The sequence below is a fragment of the Solanum tuberosum genome, unplaced genomic scaffold, assembly GCF_000226075.1.
Source record: "Solanum tuberosum cultivar DM 1-3 516 R44 unplaced genomic scaffold, SolTub_3.0 scf00634, whole genome shotgun sequence".
In the NCBI taxonomy this organism is placed as follows: domain Eukaryota; kingdom Viridiplantae; phylum Streptophyta; class Magnoliopsida; order Solanales; family Solanaceae; genus Solanum; species Solanum tuberosum.
Genome location: NW_006239563.1, coordinates 84469 through 104123, shown reverse-complemented (window position 1 = coordinate 104123; position 19655 = coordinate 84469). Strand labels below are relative to the sequence as shown.

At 38.1% G+C, this 19655-nt stretch overlaps 1 protein-coding gene across 3 annotated transcripts in view; it reads right to left on the bottom strand.

The window, feature by feature from the left end:
* Positions 1-19655, bottom strand: part of LOC102600473 (DNA polymerase I) — a 42721-nt gene that overhangs the window by 9630 nt on the left and 13436 nt on the right. For 2 of the 3 annotated variants that reach the window (XR_001472325.1, XM_006366490.2), the window contains exons 6-11: positions 11119-11172; positions 10036-10163; positions 9889-9957; positions 7436-7521; positions 3530-3639; positions 1923-1973 (exon numbers count right to left, since the gene is read on the bottom strand). Coding sequence is in view for 2 of the 3 variants with exons in the window: in XM_006366490.2 (XP_006366552.1) it covers positions 1923-1973; positions 3530-3639; positions 7436-7521; positions 9889-9957; positions 10036-10163; positions 11119-11172 (498 nt within the window). In the remaining variant the exon portion in view is untranslated. The remainder of the gene's footprint in view (positions 1-1922; positions 1974-3529; positions 3640-7435; positions 7522-9888; positions 9958-10035; positions 10164-11118; positions 11173-19655) is intronic. The other variant, XM_015304924.1, reaches the window with a different exon arrangement.

Below are 19655 nucleotides of genomic sequence, written 5' to 3'. Positions count from 1 at the left end.
TTTGTTGTTGGTTTAGGGTGTAAATATCATTGAAGGTGTCCCTTAGGGGGGCTTGATCTAACCATTTGTCTTCCCAGAAAAGTACCTTCCTGCCATCTTCTGTTCTTATGCTGGAATTTTCTCTAAGCTTTGGCCACAGGTTTCTAATGGACCTCCAAAGGTTGATCCCATAAGTATCAGTGACCATTCTGGTGGTCCAATGATCTGCCATTTCATACTTCAGCTGGATTACTTCTTTCCAGAGAGCTAACTCACTAGAAGCAAATCTCCAGAGCCATTTCATCATAAGACATTGGTTCTGAGTTTTTAAGTTCCTGACCCCCATACCCCCTTTTTGTTTACTCCCAATCAGTGCATCCCATTTTACCAAGTGGAATTTCTTGGTTTCACTGTTCCCTTCCCAGAGAAAATTTCTTCTTAGAACATCCAATCTCTCAATGACCCCATCAGGGATAGGGAAAAGGGACATCATATAGGTAGGCATAGAGTCCAAAACACTATTGATTAGTGTTAATCTTCCTCCTAAGGAGAGATATTGACTTTTCCAGTTCACCAACCTCTTCTCGCACTTCTCTACCACCCCATTCCATATATCTATAGACCTATTCTGATCACCCAGAGGCATGCCCAAATATACAGTTGGTAGCTCCCCAATACTTCCACCAAGGACCCCAGCCATTGAGATTAGGTTAGGAACCTCATTAACTGGATATAGGAAGCTCTTATTCCAGTTGATGTGTAATCCTGAGATTGCTTCAAAAAGAACAAAAATGACCCTGAGAATAATGAGTTGGTTCTTACTAGCCTCACAAAAGATCAATGTATCATCAGCGTACTGCAAATGGGTAATCTCCAAGTTTGAGCCTTCCCTGTGTGAAGCTTTGAATCCCTTCAACCAGCTATTTTCTTGAGCAATTTTCAACATATCATTAAGACTTTCCATGGCAATTGCAAGTTGGGCATGTGTGAAATCTTTGTTTCAACTTGAGGGGGTGTGTTGATTGATTGATATCCTAGCTAAATTATAATATATAGGATTAAATTTATATTGTAATTAGATGTAATTGATTGAGTAATATTGTCTTCCCTTACTTAGTCTTAGGATTCCTTGTACAAGTACCCATTCTCATGGGAAGTAAATTCATCAATAAACAAAGAAGTTTTTTCTTCTTCTTGAAATCTTCACTTTCACCAAGTCTTTCACTGGTCCTCGAATAAGTTACATTTTTTTTTTTTGAGAAGGTAACATTTTTTGTATAATTATTACCAGCTTGAGGGGAAGTGCTAGAATATAAATATATAGTGTCCCATAAGGAAAAGGATTATTATAGCATCCCATATGAAAAAAAATTATTATGTATTGTGTAGTATATAACTATGAATAGGGCTCAGCGGAATAAAGAAGATACGCATCTTAATAATATTTTTCTGTGCTTCCACTCATTGTAGGAAAGCAGAAGGCCTTGTATTACCTTCCATGCTTCTGAAGAAAAGAATACAGGAAGAAATGGGAGCAAGAAATGTAATTGTAGCTCACATTTCTTGTTATATAAAATGGATTTGAATTTTTCCTTTAAGGGAAGTAAACAGAGCTAACAGAAATGGAGAATAAGATATTATTTTTTTAGTCAGAGGGAATATTTTGCATGCCAGTCTGTTATATCACACAATAATAATTTGTCTAGAAACCAAGCAACCTATAGGCACTGAGAATCAGAATTAGAAGTAGGCATACTCCGGATTATAAGCATTTTCACATTCACTACATTTGCGAACAATTATAAGTGCAGCAGTAACATGCAGGAAAGGAGGCCATTATGGAAAGGATTTATCCTTCTAAAGCAGGGGAAGCAGTTCTAACTTGTAACATCCCGTCAAAATTAAGGTTCCCCAGAGTATATTACTAACAACAATTAACATACCAAATTTTCCAATAAGTTGAATTGCATGTACATCTCCAATCCCGTGAACTCCTGCAAAAGAAATGAAAAAAAAGAAGGAATATAGTGCCAGATCTTTTGAAAATTGAGTTTTATAAAATGAAAGATTCAAATGGAGTACTACCATTAAGCTGAAGCTGATTTGTATCTACTAATAAACTACTTCCTATAAGTCCAGTGAGACAGACTTATCTATTGTGACTTGATATATTGGAAAAATACCAGAATCTGTCTGTAGGCAGAGCACATGTAACTAGCAGAACCATTTTTTATAAGTGATCTATACAACACCATTCTGAAGTAATGAGATATAGATATGACATCCTTTTCTCCTCTTCATTTGAACTTTTACGATGAGAATGGAGGTGCCATGAACTTCCCAGTAAAATTCTAAGTTGGGTGGACTCTTCACTTTCGATGCCGCACTCGTGTCGGATTCTCCAAAAATACACTACTTTTGGAGAATACGGCATGCACCCATTGACACTTTTGAAGCGTCCGAGTAAAATAGGTAAAATTTCTCAAGCCATTTCCATTTTTTAAGAACTCACAGCTTTTCTGTGTCTCGTCATTGCATCAGTCGTTATTGAACTTTAACCTTCAGAATGCTTAAATAGGCCAGCAATGCTTTTAAGTCAGTCACTCAGACCTCCAATAAAGAAGGACCTAAGTATTTTGTCGCGGTCCCCTGTTATGGATCTAGTTATGGGACGCTGTAAGATGAAATCTGATGTTTTCTTTCTATGACTTATGGTGCTGGTTCGTTAAGAGAGAACCTACAATCTCGAGTTGAAGTACTCAAAAACTGGAATATTTTCTGCTTATCTTTCCATTGAGTTACAACAACTCTAAATACAACATTGGTGGTTTAACCACCCACCTAATAACTAGGAAATAACTTCCTACTGCCACTGAAATGAGAAAGTGGAGGAAAAACCTCCTTACTGCTAATAACTGCTACAAAGAAATAGGAAAACACAAATAATACATAAATTGTCCTTACTGCTTATAACTGCAACAGAGAAAACAGGAAAACATAATGAATAGCTGCTAAAGTAATCTAATTTCGGATTGAATTTTCCCTGTGTAAACTATTGGTAGACTAAAAGGGTGCTAACATATTTTGTTAATGCTTTTCTTTTGCTCAAGTCATAAAGGCTTCTGGCGCAATGTTATACTTTCTTGACAGCACTTGACAGAATACTTCTGGGTAATGCCGTTCAGAAATTGGAGGGACTGAGTGAGTTTAATTGAAAACAAAGAGAAGTCCGGCAATCTACCTTTATTTTAAAAAAATAATATTCCATAGGCAGAGTCTAATGACTTATTTTACTGATTTAATCAGACAGGAAAATAAATCTAATTACATAGTGTTCAAAATTGGAGTTAGCTAAAATTAGAAAAGCTAATGCTAAACTATGATTTACATAGTGTGTTATATGTCTATCTATCTTGTATATACTTGGTGATCTGTGAGCTTGACTTTACTGGTAACTTAATAAAAGATAGCAATGCATCTCCAGATATAGTGCATCTTCTGACTACCTTTCAATCTAATGAAAAGATTATATAAGGAAGCACAAATGAACCTGGTATGTTATCAGATTTATCACCCATAAGTGAGGTCAAATCAACAAACTGAGAAGGTTTCAGTCCTCCATATTTTCCAGCAAACTCCTCCATTCCAAATGAGACCATCCTGCCAAAAGGCCAGAAGCAAGAAGGGACTTGGTAAATATTTCAGACACATGTCAGAGGACAGAAAAATAAACAATTTCGTGATACCCCCATTACCATGTATCTTCTAAGTGAAGGAGATGGGATTCAGAATTATCCATAATGAAACAGCAAACAACATCAAAATCATAGCAAAACTTATGGCAGAGGAGGAAAAGATTATCTGTAGCAATAACTATACCTTATCCTTGGAGATAACGGAACTAAACATTGTGGTTATCTCTACATAATGCTGCCTCAACTTTATAATACGCAAAGCTAGTCCAGGATTCACCTATCTCAATCAATCATCAAAATTCATGGTGTACTTCCATGATATGATATATTGGTTCATTAATTTCCCAATCCCCTTTTTAAGGAAATCTGGGGATTCAGAATCCATCCTATCAACTTCAGAACACTGATTTATGAAAAGTTCCCTCGACAGTTGTAGTGTGAGAAACATCAAATTATGGGAACATTATTAAATTTTCTTATACACATGAATCAAATTCACCACATCCGCAAATCCTTAGTCCATCCAATAACTGGAATGTCGCCCCTTTTACTGATCAGAGTCAGAATGACACTTGTTCATAAACAAATTCTGAAGTACATAGACAGTTGATTTTGGGTATAGCAGTAAATTAGCTCTCAATCACTTCAGCAAAAGTTGTATCTCCTACCCTATTCTAAGTGCATCTTGTAACACCTCGTACTTCCGAACTAACGGTTGACCCATTCGAAATGAGTAATTTGATCCAAACACGGAGATTATGGTTGCGCTCGAGAGTTAAAGTTCAATTTGGATGGGTTATGAGGCGTTGATAAGGATGTATGCTTATAAACTTATAATAGATGTCATGCTTGTGTCTAGTTTTCAATGCTTCAAACCATTCGTCAACCTGAGCTCGTTACGGAAAGTATTCAATGCGATGGGACATGCAGCACATCGCCCATCATGTCAAGTTGGATGTAGTGGAGGTCATGGCTCATTTCGATGTGATGCACGATGCAACGCAACACCCATCGCCAGTGGAGAAAGCAACACATCGAAACCCAGGCCCAGTCATCAACTTATAACTATGACCCTATGCGAGTTTTTTTCGAAATTTTACTTCGTTTCTCTGGACCCTAGGACAATATTTCTCTCCTCTCCTTATCCTCCCACATCAAGTTAAGTCTATTCTAAGTGTTTCTAAGCTATTCTATCGTTAATTTATGGATTGTTAACAAGAATCATCTCTCAAATCATAGGGTTTCAAGAAAACCCCTCTCAAAGGATTAAACATAGATTTTTTGGTGTTCTTCGTCAAAGTTCAGATTTTCCTTCAAGTAATTTGGAGCGATTAAGGTATGTAAGGCTAACTCTCTTCATGCGGAACTGTTATTGTTTTCCCTACATCGTGTTCTTCATATCACGTGAATTTCTCCACTATGAGACGAGTTAGGGTTTGAATTTTGAAACATTATGTATAGTTCATGTATTTCATTATGAACATCATGAACTCCTTATGATATCCCTAGATTCTAACAATATTCATGTCTCGTGAATGCTATTGATTTCACTATGATAATGATAAAACAATGATCATATGATTTTCTTCAAAAAGCATGAACTTGATGATTTTATGTTATGATACACATGACGATGAATATAAATTATGATTATGGTTAAATTTTATCACATAAACAGTTTCGGAGGATTATTGTTAACCAAGAAGGCATGAGTTCTTCAACAAGCGGCCGAAACCATGGAAGGATTTACGTGGAGGAAGTGGGTTTATGTGAACCCATGCTCCCTTCCTTAGACTAGGTATAACAATAATATTGTTTCGAGTTAAATACTTAAATAAGGGCATGTGAACCCAGGCTCATGTGACCTCTTTCGGCGGTTGCTGAGTGCACCTTCAACCTGAAAGTCAAGAGATTGATTCCCCATGTGTAACTTTTACAATAACATTCTTCCGTCTTTTCATTGTTTTCTTTTGTACCTTGGTTACTTTGTGATGGTAAGTCTTTTGAATTTTTAATTCCATAATCGCTAGGGACATAAAAAATTTCCACTCGGTTACTCCCGCTTTCTATACATTTTCCCCTTTCTTTCTTTGTATTCTGACTTGGGTTCTTAAATCTCCTAATATAACATTATACTTTTGCTGATTTTTTACTTCCCACATTTTTGTTTTGGACATCTCTTAAAATGTTATAAATAAGAAATAATGTTGACTAATTTGTCCTTATTTTTATAATAGATGTGTACTCAATTTATGTGTTTTATATCTAATCAATATTGTTTACTCTCAAGAAAAAATAATATTAATGACAAAATGAGAAAAAATTAATGAATTCTATCTTATCTTTCTAAATGATAAAGTATTTTGGACCAAATAATTTTAATAACCATGACCATTCTCCTCAAACACTCTCTTGAAGATCATTACTCGTAACGAATTAGGTGTTTGTTGAAGAATTTTTTTATGGTTTCTTAGTTTGGTATATAGAATGTAAGGTATTCATAACTCTAAGCACTAATGCTCTTACTGATAGTTTTCAAAGTATGAAAACTCATTGAGGGAAATTGTAAAATGAATGATAGGTTTTTGTAATAATAGTATTAATTATAGTTTGCTCATCAACTTTTTGTCAATGTACAAATTTATATAATCAAACTTATAATAATAGTATTAATAACAGTTTGTTCATCAAGGTTTTCTCATCATAAAAATTTATATAATTAAACCGAACATCTATCTTAAAGGTGATTGTGCACCCATCTTCTTGAAATCCTGGATACACATATGCTTGAAACTATATGCCAATGTACGATAAGGGTGGTACTGTTAATTTTCCTCTATGTTACCCTCAATATGAGTATTATGTGGATTTAAATGCTAACTTATGATATCTATATTTCATTACCCTAACAAGGTAATGGGATGGCTTAGCCGATCGAGCAGAGATCGGACTCCATGTGCTCACATGGTGGATATGTCGGTTATTTAAGAAACTCCTATAAAAGGGATACTTTATGTAAATGATGACAATGTTAATTTTATTCTAATGTATGTATTCTTTGATTCTCCTATATGTTTTACATACGAGTATTATTCCACATGTACTTATACCCATTTTCTTGGGAGCACTGCATTTCACAATGGAGGTTCAAACACCCAGGACGACAAGGCTACTCACTAGGTTTCCGCACACTCAGCTATCAGTGAACCCCACTTGATCTTGGGATAGTCTTTATTTATTTAGCTTCGATAGCTTGAGGGTATGTCAGAGCCTTGTCTCGATAAACGTTGTTATTCACATTATGCTTAGAGGATTCATATATAGACAAAGCCTAGGTGCTCAGTTATACATACTTTATCAGTTTTTGATTTTTATGACAAGTTTTGAATTTAAAGCAAGTATTTATGAATGGAATTCTTTTAATGACTTTATCTTATGAATCTATTTCATCTACTTTATGTACGTTTCAAGTCCTATGTTATGTAGAGCTAGCTCACTCAGGCAAGTTGAAGGCATTGCAGGTCTGTCCACCCAGCCCAAGGTTCATGGCGTGATACATCTCATGACACCCCAAATTTAGCATAATAGCTCCAGCAGTTGTAATTAACTACAGCATCTACACCAGTTTGATCCTATACAATCCCAAAGGTAAAAGAAAAGGATGTAGTGCTAAGATATTCATCAAGAAGCAAAGTAATATGAGCTGATTCAAGTTTCAACCAGCACAAATTAATCAACATGCTGAAGGGAAGTGAACTAACTCAAATCCACGAGGAGCTATTCGTAGAAGGCGTAATGATGGAGATAGAATCTGGAAAAAATCTTTATCCGGGGAAACAACTCGTACCTGTATAAATAATAGAGCAAGCAACAAATATATCAGCTAGATAATAAATCAGGGTTCTTATGATACAACTTGTTTGCAAGAAAAACTGACCACATCGATCCCTAAAATATAAGAAACGGACTATACGTAAGCTGATGAAATTCCGCAGCCCAAATTTTGGATATATAAACAAATGAAAAAATCAATGCAGAGATTATGAAAACAAAGAAGACATGCCAACGCTGAGATCCCAAAATGAAGACACGACAAAATACAGAATACTCATTACAATTCAATATTTATGTCCAGATGACAGTAATTTTCATTATTAAAGACAAAGTGATGTTGGAAAACGAAAAGCTTTTAAGAAGATCAATTCACAGGGGAATGCTTTCCAGATTCACTTATTGAAAGGACCTCTTAGCCCACAAATACTTTGAGTACGAAATAACTTTTTACTGGCACTATCAGCTCTCTTCTCCAGCTATGCAGCAGAGATACAAAAGGTCACTACTGTCCAAGTGGCCACCTAACATACCTTTTTCATGCTACAATTATATGTGTGATTGGTATGAAGGAAAATGTTTTCTACAGAAAATGATTTCCTAGAAAAAGTTTTTTTGGAAAATAAGTGGGTTTCTTACTTATTTTCTAGTGTTTGGTAAGTAAACAAGAAAATCTTATCCCTAGAGTATTTATATGTTATCTAACAAAACACTACGGAGGTGGGATGGGATGGGGAGTGAGGGTTCGAGGGTGGCGGGGGTGGGATTGTCAAGGGGTGAGGGTTGGGGAATTAGGTGCGTGGGGAGGAGACAATAAACTTGGAATGCCACTTATGCAACTTGTTTTCCTTACTTCCGTTAGTGAGGTCATTTTCCTCATTTTTTAAGAAACTTGTTTTCCTAGAGAATATTTTCCAAACATTTTGACCAACCATACATAGGAAACCAAACACACCCATATATTTAGGGGTGGCAATTGGGCAGGTTGGTTAAATTTGGGCGGATCATAATGGGTTAAGACAACAATCGAGTCAAGACCCAACCCAAATTTGCTTGGGTCAAAAAGGGTTAGGTGATGGGTTATACAACGGGTCAAGACCCAACCCAACCCATTTTTTACGAAGCTTAATGGTTTTATTTGTTCTTCTAAACTATTTTAGTACCTAATAAAATTATTTTTTCCTTTATTATGGCTATATATAACATATCAAATTGAAAAAAGTTTTTTAAAAATATTTTGACAAGATTCCTCATGAGCCAATTCGGGCTACATTTTCAACCCAATTTTTCATGGGTTGAGGTAATGAATGGGCGGGTCAATAACCTACCCAAACTTAAATGGGTTGGGCTTGATTTTGCTACCCCTACATATATTTATTTTTTTAGAAAGGTAACATTTACTTCTATATATCCATAGGTATACTACATCAAAGTGTAGTCCCCCTCCAAAAAGTTTTACTTACATCATTCCTAAGATCTTCTTGTTACAGCCAGTCAATAACATTAGACACATCTTCAGTATCTCCTATCACTACTTGCTTACACCAACAATAGTAAAGCCCTAGGAAGTTTGTCTTTATCTTCTGAATATTGTTCCGTTTTCCTTCAAAACATCTTTGATTCTTTTCCTTCCAAATTAAATTGTCCACCAAACGCAAGTTGGGACAATCCTCCATCTCTTCAGTATATTCCAAATTTGTTTTAGGCAATCAATAGAGCTCCAGTGATCACCACTACAATTTTTTACTTCTATCTCAAAGAACTAAGTACATTTCTTTGAGCTCCACTGATCACCACTACAATTTTTTACTTCTATCTCAAAGAACTAGGTACATTTCTTCTCTATAATAAGATTAATTAGGATTAACCTAATAACCTGAAAAAGTAAAATTTGTTGTACTTGTATGCTATGTTGGCGATACATGCCTATGGATGGGAGAGTGCACAGAGACTCTGAGCCATCATGGTGGAGATGGGGTTGCAAGTGAAGGGTTTCAATGGTGATGTTGCCACATCTGCTCCACTCCCAGACAACTGCCATATCCCCATTCACTTTTCCACCAGATTTCATCAGTTTTCTCGTAAAAAATAATTTTGCTTTCTAACATTTCAAGGACAAGACAAGCTTGTTGAAGGAAAAATGCAAATACTGTAAGATGAGGCCAAGTATTAATTCAGCAAATTAGTCAGAGAAATTCTAAGAAGGTTCAAAATTCTTTTCTTACGCCTAAGCAGTTTTATTATTTCTTTATTGTTTTTAAAGTAACAACTTGGATTCTAACAGTTAGGGTTACATAAGATGAAAATGTAGAAATGTGTATGAAATTCTTAATGTCAGGTAATTTTGTTCCTGCTTAGCAATTTATAAAGATTCTTCATTTACCTTGAATCCAGCATCAACACTTCTAACAGCCAAGGTTCCAATTACATCATCTGCTTCAACACCTGGCACCTGCTGAAGAAACTAATGAACCTAGCATCTCGCAATCTTAGAGGATTGATCTTTGACCCAGTGCTCGACAAACCTCACCTCAATCACCTTGATAGACATGGCCTTGAGGGAAGCTTTCAAAAATTGAAGTCCTTGAACAATTGTATCAGGTGTTGGAGAACGATTACTCTTGTAAGAGGGATACATATTGTGACGAAAATTCAGGCCTATGAAAGTTAATCTAGAATATTAAGAATGGAACTATTGACAAGAGAATAATACTTCAAATGATTTTGGCTTAAACGCAAGACCTAAATTATCAATGTGGTCTGCAATGTTTGTCATTTGTTAATGATTTTATCCCGAAAAAAACACACTAATTTATTAAAGGCACATTTGCAGAATTGGAAGTAATATCTCCTATATGTATTATTCAACAGTTACTACTTTCATTTTCTTCAGAAAAATTACAAATAATACTGCCAATGCACATGTAATCTTCTTCTCTTTACAAGCCATGCACTATCTATTATATTGCAAGAAAGAAATTCATATACATAAAATCACATCAACTAGCAAAACCGGAAGAGAAACCTGCTAGAGAACGAATATCTTCAGTAGAACTTCATTTTCAGAACTAAAATAAACTTGATTATCCTATTGTTTCCAGAAAGAACTTTTACCAACTTGACGACTTTAAGTTATATACTAACATCAAACGCTCACTGTTAAAGGTTAGTGCTCAACCAAGCCACTTCCAAATTAGAGTTTACATCCTCCCTCTCCTTTCAAAACAAAAGAAAGTGAAACAAACAAATTTGCTGGTATCAAATCTAAGAGAATTTTTTTTTGACATAATGGTGTAGCATACTAAAATGGCATGAAGTAATCATCAAGAAGATACCATAAGAAACTGATATACTTCATTGCAGTATATGTTTGTTTGTATTTTTGATAGGATAATGAAATCCATTGCAGTTTATGTTAGGGACAGTGTCGCACTGGAATAGGCTTGTAATAAGTGTTAATATTTTCAATAAAAGAAGTGTTATCTCATACATAAGATATTGTTCGATTCTCTAAAATCTCTAGCTGCATCAGTACCAAAGAAATATTCCAACTTGGCTCTCAGTGTAGTTCACTTATGAAAAAGGACAAAAGAAGAAAAATAGTGAAACATACCTTTTGCAACAAAATTTTGTTTGGTTGAAAGAGACGTATGGCCAAGTGAAAATCCTGTAATGATTTGGTTTGACAAGCATTATTAAGAGAAACTCGCTTACTCCCAGTTATTTCTTAAAAACTTTAATCAATTATCAATGTTTGTGTAGATCAATGGTATTGCTAGAAAAATTGTATCAAGAAATCCATGTGCCCAAGGACTATCAAAAAAAAAAAAAATCAACCTGAATTTCATCAATTGCATACCAATAAAAGATTAACTGTACAAAATAGAAATTCTGATGTTCCTATACAGAAATTGTTACCTAAAAGGCAGGGATTCAAGATAGAACCCGAGTTTCTAGGAATTGGACAGGAGCTTAATGGAGAAGCTAGAGTTATTCAGCTATGGTGGATGAGAAGATAGAAGATGAAGAATAGAATTCAATAGGAAAGTGTACTCGTAAATTCAATTGATGATTCAATCTGTAATGATACAATGTCTTATATAGAAATGAGAAAGAATCTTATCTTGCTAACTGCTTCTAACTAATCCAACAACATAACTTACTGAAAAGGCAAAGCTAACTAACTTGATGTACTGACCTTAGGTCATTTTTGAGTTAATGCATTCATTTCGGCGTTTAGAGCGTTCCTATAGCGACCCCAAGTCATTTATGACTTGTTGGCACTGACTGTTCGGTCGCCTGGTCGTTCGTTTGGGTTTTAGGCCCGTTTTGGAGCTTCTGAACCTTGAAAAGTTGACTTGAAAAACCACTCAAGATAGCCCTAAGAATCACCGAAATCATACCTAAAATGGCTGAGATATCAAATCTCAAAAATTCCCAAAATCAAGCTCACAAAAAGGGCCGTGGCAGCAGGTATTTCACGAAATTTACCTCAAACGGAGACCCCAAATCAGTTTCCGAGCTCACCAACGCGTTCCTTGCGAAAAATCCCACATGATGGACCTTCAAATCACTGAAATCGGACTTGAAATGAGAGAGTTAAGACCTTTTAAAGTTTTAGAACAAGTGCTGATTTTTCTGCATAAATACACCAGATTTTCAGCATTTTTCGGAATCTTAAAAACTTCGACGTGGCGCTCCGAACTCCTTTAGAACCCCGTGCACGCAAACGAGATATGCAACCATACCAAAATTGATATTCCGGACTCGATGGCACAGTCGAAATTTCCATACGAGGTCAGCTAGACAAAAAAAGGGTCCCACACCCAAAGGCCATTTTTAACCAAAATCCACCGAAGGGCTCAGAATGAGTTCGGAGGCCTCGGGAGTCGAACGAAAGGTCGTTCTAGACCAAACTCGACATTCCGGGGATAACCGTGCTGTTAGAATTTTTATTCGGACACATTTTCCAAGAATGTTGACCAAAGTCAACCGCTGACCAATTTTCAAGGCTAAAACGCTAAAAATGGTTTAAACTCGCACCGAAAGCCTCGGGACTCGAGTCAACCACGCTTCTAGCTTAATTTGGCCATTTCGGAGCTGAACGCCTTGTAGTAACCCGACCGCGGTAGAAAGGGAGGGAATCTGATCCCCTCAAACCCTGGCTCGTACTAGGACCACCCTGCTGATGCTAGCTTCTCTCAGAAGCAGGTAATGCCGCCTTTACAAGTCGGCTGGACTGACCTTGCTGGAACCTCTGGCGGGGACTATCATAGGAGTCCCTCCCTCTAGTCTGGGACCCGCTGTAGCTGTCCTGGTAGCGTTCCCTCTTATCGCTGCCCCCTTGGGACTCGCGATGAATATGCTCCATCGATCGGGCATGATCGACCACATCAAGAAATGAACGGCCGGCTGAAACCAAATGCTCTATGTCGACCTTCAGACCGCAACCCACGTACAAAACAACGAACTCTCTCTTACTCTGTGGGCAGGATCATGGTAGCATGGCGAGACAACTCATGGAACCTCGCCTCATACTTTTAGACGGTCATAGGGCCCTGCTCCAATCTGGAGAACTGATCGCGAAGCCTATCCCTGACGCTCCATGGCATGAACCGGTCCAAGAAAGTTCTTTTAGTAGTGGATGTTGTAATGACCCTCCAGGTCAGTTTTGAGTTGATGCATTCATTTCGGCGTTTAGAGCGTTCCTATAGTGACCCCAAGTCATTTATGACTTGCTGACACTGATTGTTCGGTCGCCTGGTCGTTCGTTTGGGATTTAGGCCCGTTTACTTGTTTTGGAGCTTCTGAACCTTGAAAAGTTTACTTTAGTCAAAATATCAGGTTAACAACCTTAGAATGGAGCTCCAGAATGGCCAAATTAGGCTAGTAGCATGGTTGGCACGAGTATCGAGGCCTTCGGTGCGAATTTGGACCATTAGGCGTTTTAGCGTTCAAAATTTGGCCTAAGGTTGACTTTGGTCAACATTCTTGGAAAACGTACTCGGATGAAAATTCCATCGGCGTGGTTAGTTCTGGAATTTCGAGTTTGGTCTAGAACGACCTTTCATTCGACTCCCGAGGCCTCCGGACTCATTCTGAGCCCCTCGGTGGATTTTGGTTAGAATGGCCTTTGGGTGTGGGACCCACTTTTTGTCAAGATGACCTCGTATGGAAATTTCGACTGCGCCATCAAGTCCGGAATATCAATTTTGGTATGGCTGCATATCTCGTTTGCGTGCACGGGGTTCCAACGAGTTAGGACCACCCCATCGGAGTTTTTTTTTATTTTCCGAAAAATGCTGAAAATCTGGTGTATTTATGCAGAAAAATCAGCAATTATTCTAAAACTTTAAAAGGTCTTAACTCTCTCATTTCAAGTTCGATTTCAGTGATTCGAAGGTCTATCTTGTGGGTTTTTTCGCAAGGAACGCGTTGGTGAGCTAGGAAACTGATTTGGGGTCTCCATTTGAGGTAAATTTCGTGAAATACCTGCTGCCACGGCCCTTATTGTGACCTTGAGTTTGGGAATTTTTGAGACTTGATATCTCAGCCATTTTAGGTCCGATTTCGGTGATTCTTGGAGCTATCTTGAGTGGTTTTTCGAGGAGAACGTGTTGGCGTGGTTGGAATTCGTATCTGAAGCTTTGTTGGAGGTAAGAATTATGTTTTAGCTGCTGCCATAGCTCATTTTCGAGCTCAATTTTTGGGAAATATTTCTTGGTCATTGTAGGTCCGAATTTGGTGATTCAAGAGCCTAGATTGTGGGGTTTTTCGTGAGGATTGTTGTGGTGTGGTTGGTTTGAGCAGTTGGGCCCTCGTTTCTGGTAATTTCTTGTAAATAGCAGCTGCCATCGTTGTTCTTTTTTTTAGCGTAATTTTGGGGTTTTCGTTGCATGTTCATGTTGGGACTGTTCTGTGCCCCGAATTGTGTTCCAATCTGGAACACAAGTCCAAGGAGCTGTTTAGAACCTATTTTTGGGGTTAATTCCGGAATTTCCGGCGCAGGTCCCACTTTCCCCATTTTTTACCCCGAAATTGGTCTGCCTCCGTTTCTTACGAATTTAGTGTCTAAACGACCGTAACGACGTTGTGATTCTGTTTTTGACAGCGTGGCAGCGATCCGAGGCCGTTCGAGAGGGAAAAGCTCCGGCGGAGTAGTTTGGAGCGCGCGTGATCGGCCTACGGGTAGGCTACGACTTCCCTCTCTTAGATTGAGCTCGAGAATGTGAATGCATGTTGATTAGTTGGGATTTGGATTGGGTAGTTATTGAATCATGCATAGGTGTTTAGAAATCATGTTTTTGGCCTATTTCGGGAATTATCGGGTAACTGTGAGCATGTTATGTGTTATTAATTGACCCTCTTTGTTATGTGGAGTACTTGTATGCTTGATTACTGTTTATTTGAAGCATGTTGGGCCTTAGTTTAGGTTTGACTAGGGCTTGCCTTAGAAATGCATGATTAGAAACCGATAGGGCCTTTGTTTTGCCCTGACGTCGCTCAGCCAGCTTAGATCCCTGTAGATTGGTGTAGCAGACTTGAGTCTGATAGTTTGGGCCTTAGCTAGGCGATACGCTTGCTCCGACGATAGTTATCCTTATTTCTCCGATACTACGGTTTCATGAGTTACGTCGGCGACACTGAGTTTTGCTCCACGATTTGAAATTGGTTTTCGATTCGGTTCCAAGGACTTACATTGATTGGCTAAGTGTGGACGGCGTTCCACAGACATTTATGATTATGGATCGATTGGGACTCTTTCAGCAGCTATATTGGCACCTTTGTCGGGCATCTGGATCCAAGCTCCGGCCTCGACCCCATTGATATTGTTGAAGAGCATCCGATTCAAGGTCCGGCCTCGATCACACGGATACTTATATAGAGCATCCGGTTAGAGGTCCTGCCTCAGTTACTTGATACTTGTGATTGGTTACTTGGGTACTTCTAGAGAGCATCCGGTTAGAGGTCCGACCTCAGTTACTTGATACTTGTGATTGGTTACTTGGGTACTTCTGGTGAGCCTCCGATTCGAGGTTCGGCCTCCGTACTGTCAGATTCTACTAATTGGGGATGAGAGTATGGTTCGATGTTCTCCGGTCTTGAATTTTCAGATACAGTTCTCTTTAGTTATAGTTATTTTGTGTACTCGTCTGGCTTATGGGGGTCCGTTCGGGTTTTTATTTAAACTTGTGCACGACTGTACCTTCTGGGCTTATAGGGGTCCAGTTAGGTGTAGTTAGCATATATATTACTTTAGTTAGTTCTTTCTACACTCGTGTGCATTCCATTGTTTACTTAGACTTCCGTTCTTGGCCCCTGTTTGTGCTATTCCTTCTTGTCATATTGCCTTTACTTTTCAAGCGCAGTCAGCATATGATGCCTACTGGGTACCTGTTGTTTTGGTACTCATGCTACGCTTTGCATCTGTTTTCGTGATGCAGGCCCGAGCACCAGTGGTCAGCGTTGATACCGAGCTTGGAGCAGTCTGATCCGGAGATGGGGGTGAGCACACGGCGTTTGTACTATTTCAGTCTCCATTTATATATATAGACTTGTTTTTTGCCTTTCGAGACAGTCCAGTTTATGTGGTCCACTTTTGGGACTTGTACTCGTTTTGTTAGTAGCTCTGTACTAGTGGCTTCTAGGTTCTGGGAGAGATCTTTATTTGTATATATATGTTTTGGTTTACTTCAGCCTGCTTATATTGTTATCTTAAATTTTGCCTACTCTTGTTTAGTTTCTGCCCTTTTACCCACTACTAGTTGTTCTGGGTTTCGGGTTGGCTTACCTACTGGTGGGATATAGTAGGTGCCATCACGGCTCGAGGAATCGAGTCGTGACACTTGACCAGCTGATTCATTTATTGGGTATCAGTATTCCTTGCTGCAAAGAGATCCTTGACCTCAAGGACTAAATGAGGTAACAATCAATGCATGAAAGAATACCCAAGTAGCATGATTTGCTGACTTCTGCTTCGACAATCATCAGCAATTGATTCCACAATGTTGTGATGATCCTTAGCTGTAATTCTCTCAGACATTTTCCCACCTACTCCACCAAGGTTAAATCCATTTCCACAACATTCATGTGTTTGTCCCGAGCTATTGATGACTGCAAAAGGTCATCCATTCTTCCCAGATGGTGCAGTCACTTCAACTGTCGGACTCACATTCCTGAATAAAGGGCCAGGAGAGCGGAATAACATAAACAACTGATTGCCTCTATTCTCCATATTCAGCCCAAAAGATATCAAACTCGTCTTTCCAAGTGAAGACGATGAAAACTGTAATGGTGGAAACTGAGTGCATCCCTTCCCCTTGAGATCACCCTTGTTCTCAAGAGTGAAATATGAACTAGAGATTTGATAATTGATGACTTCTAAATGTGTAACACTGTGACAGTTCACAAGGTACATCATATGGTCATACATTCCCATCCTCAACATTATTGCTTTCTTGTTCCCGATCACATCCCAAGTTGCCAATGATAGAAAACCATCAATCCACACTTTAACTATTTCCTCTGCAATTAGTATTGGTCTTTCCTCTGCTATTAGAAAGAGCAATTTCTCAATCTCTTCATGTTGGCAGGGCTTCTTATTACTCTCCAAGTTTAACCATGAATCGCAGGAAGTCATGATCTTGGAAAGAATTGTATCAGAACGAGCTTGCCGTGAGAGTACTTCTTTCCAATCACTATCCGAGGATTTTGTATCCATATCACTCTCATCATTCAAGAAAAACAAACCAAGATGCATATTTTCAAAAGTCTCGCATCACTGTCATTATCTATAAAGAACGCATCACAAAACAAGTCTTCAAAAGCTTCAGTTTTATTGTTTCTTTTAATGTGCCACTATACAGAAAAGCTACATCTAAATCTCCTTTAGGCATTTCATTGCGAACCTTGAAAGATTATGATGTCTTCTTGATAGAAGTTTCTTGTGGGTAGAAATGAGAAAGATTAGAGAATTCAGAACTAACCATCTTCTTTGGAGAATCTGCCCCGAATCTTTCCACTAACACTACCACATATTCATTCCAAGTTGGTGGATTGAATGTACTGCATGTATCTCATAAAGAACAAGTGCCATCGAACAGCTTCACCTTCTAACGGTAGAGCAGCAATGCTAATCTTCTCCTCCATGGGAATATTCTCCATATTAAAGAATAGATCAATTCTAAACAACCAAGATCTGAGATCTTCTCCAAAAAACTTCAAAAACTCCATTGTCGACCCCAAGGGTAATGTGAATTATGATTACTGAAGTTGTTGTGAGATTGTTGCACTGACTGCCTTCCACCCATTGGTATTTTGCCTCCCCCTGTGGGTATTTTATCCCTCTGATTCGCTCCATTACTTTCCATTTGTTCCTTAATATCTAGCATGATCCAATTTTGAAGATTTGAAACCTTCTTTGCTAGAGTACCAATTTCCAATAACATTTTCTGCGTCATTTCACACAATTCCCTTACTTCACTAGAAGAACTCTCATTTGCTCTTGTTGATTTTGTCATTGTTGCCAAGGATAGATTGGCTCTGATACCAATGTTAGCTAAAAGGTAGGAATTCAAGATAAAACCCAAGCTTCTAGGAGCTGCACAGGAGCTTAATGGAGAAGTTCGAGTTATTTAGCTATGGTGAATGAGAGGATAGAAGATGAAGAATAGAATTCAATAGGAAAGTGTACTTGTATATTCAATTGATGATTTAGAACCCGTTTGGATTGGCTTAAAAAAAGTAGCTTTTAAGTCAAAAAATAAAAAGTCAAACATAAATGACTTTTAAGTCAAAAAATAAAAAGTAGGGGCAGTCCTACTTTTGGTTTTTAACTTTTTTAAGTCATTTTAAACTTATTTATTTTTAACCTTGCCAAACACTCCTAAAAGCTAAAAATGACTTAGAAGTAGGTTTGACCAACTTTTAAGTCAATCCAAGCAGGCTCTTAATCTGTAATGATTTTTTTGAAATGGGTAACTTTGTATTCACACAAAAGACCTCATGAAGAAATTGATGAGGAGGGATTTACAAACCCCCAGGGGGTGCCATCATTCTCAAATCCAAAACCAAATTTTCAAAAATTTACAATTGTCCTATAAACTCCACTAAACTATCTACTTCCCCCACTAAATCTTGCTTACACCAAAAAAACAAAGACTAAGGCATCTCATCTTGATCGTCTGGGAACTGCTAGTCCTCCCTTCAAAGCACCTTCCATTCCTTTCTTTCCATAGTGTCCACCAAATGCAAGCAGGTACATTTTTCCACCAATCTCCCTTTGATCCTCTCTTCCCAATTCCTTGCCAGCGTGTACCTCAAAAGTGGTTCTGGGCATTGTCCAATTAACCCCGAGTATACAAATGAACATGTTCCACAGATCTGTAGCCATCCTGCAGTGCAAAAATAAATGGCCATTTTCTTCAGCCTCTTGTTCACACATAAATCACCTTGAGCAGATCTGTATACCTCTTCTTTGTAGCACTTCGTGGGTTAGACAAGCTCTTCTAATTACCAACCAAGTGAAGCAAGCAACTTTTAGAGGGATCTTAATCTTCCATATTAATTTCCAGGGCCAAAATGTTGTCAAAGAGTGGTTGGTGTTTCTTTCCCAGTAACAAGACTTTACTGTAAAAACTCCCCTACTATGCAATTTCCAAACTGGTTTGTCGGACTCTGCATTGATGCCAAGGAACAGGTTCAAAGCCTGAAGTAAGTCTGCTACTCTTTCAACCTCCCAATCATTTAGAGCCCTTCTAAACATAAGGTTCCAGCCTTGAGGACTCCACATCTGCGCTATAGTGTCATTCTGTTGTAGGCTAATAATGTACAAGTCAGGAAAGAGTATCCTCATTTTCACATCGCCTAACCAGATCTCATTCCAGAAACTGATCTTCAGGCCATTCCCCACTCTGAAAGTCACCTGCGCATTGAAGTCAGTCCACATTCTCCTAATAGTTTTCCATACTGAGCACCCAAAAGTGCCATTCACCTCTTCAGTTATCCAATTACTCTGTAGGCCATATTTCTCAGCTATGAACCTCCTCCATAATGCTGTATCCTCGCAACAGAATCTCCACAACCATTTTTGCAGCAAACTAGTGTTCTGAATACTTAAATTCTTAATGCCCAGACCTCCTTGTGCTTTGT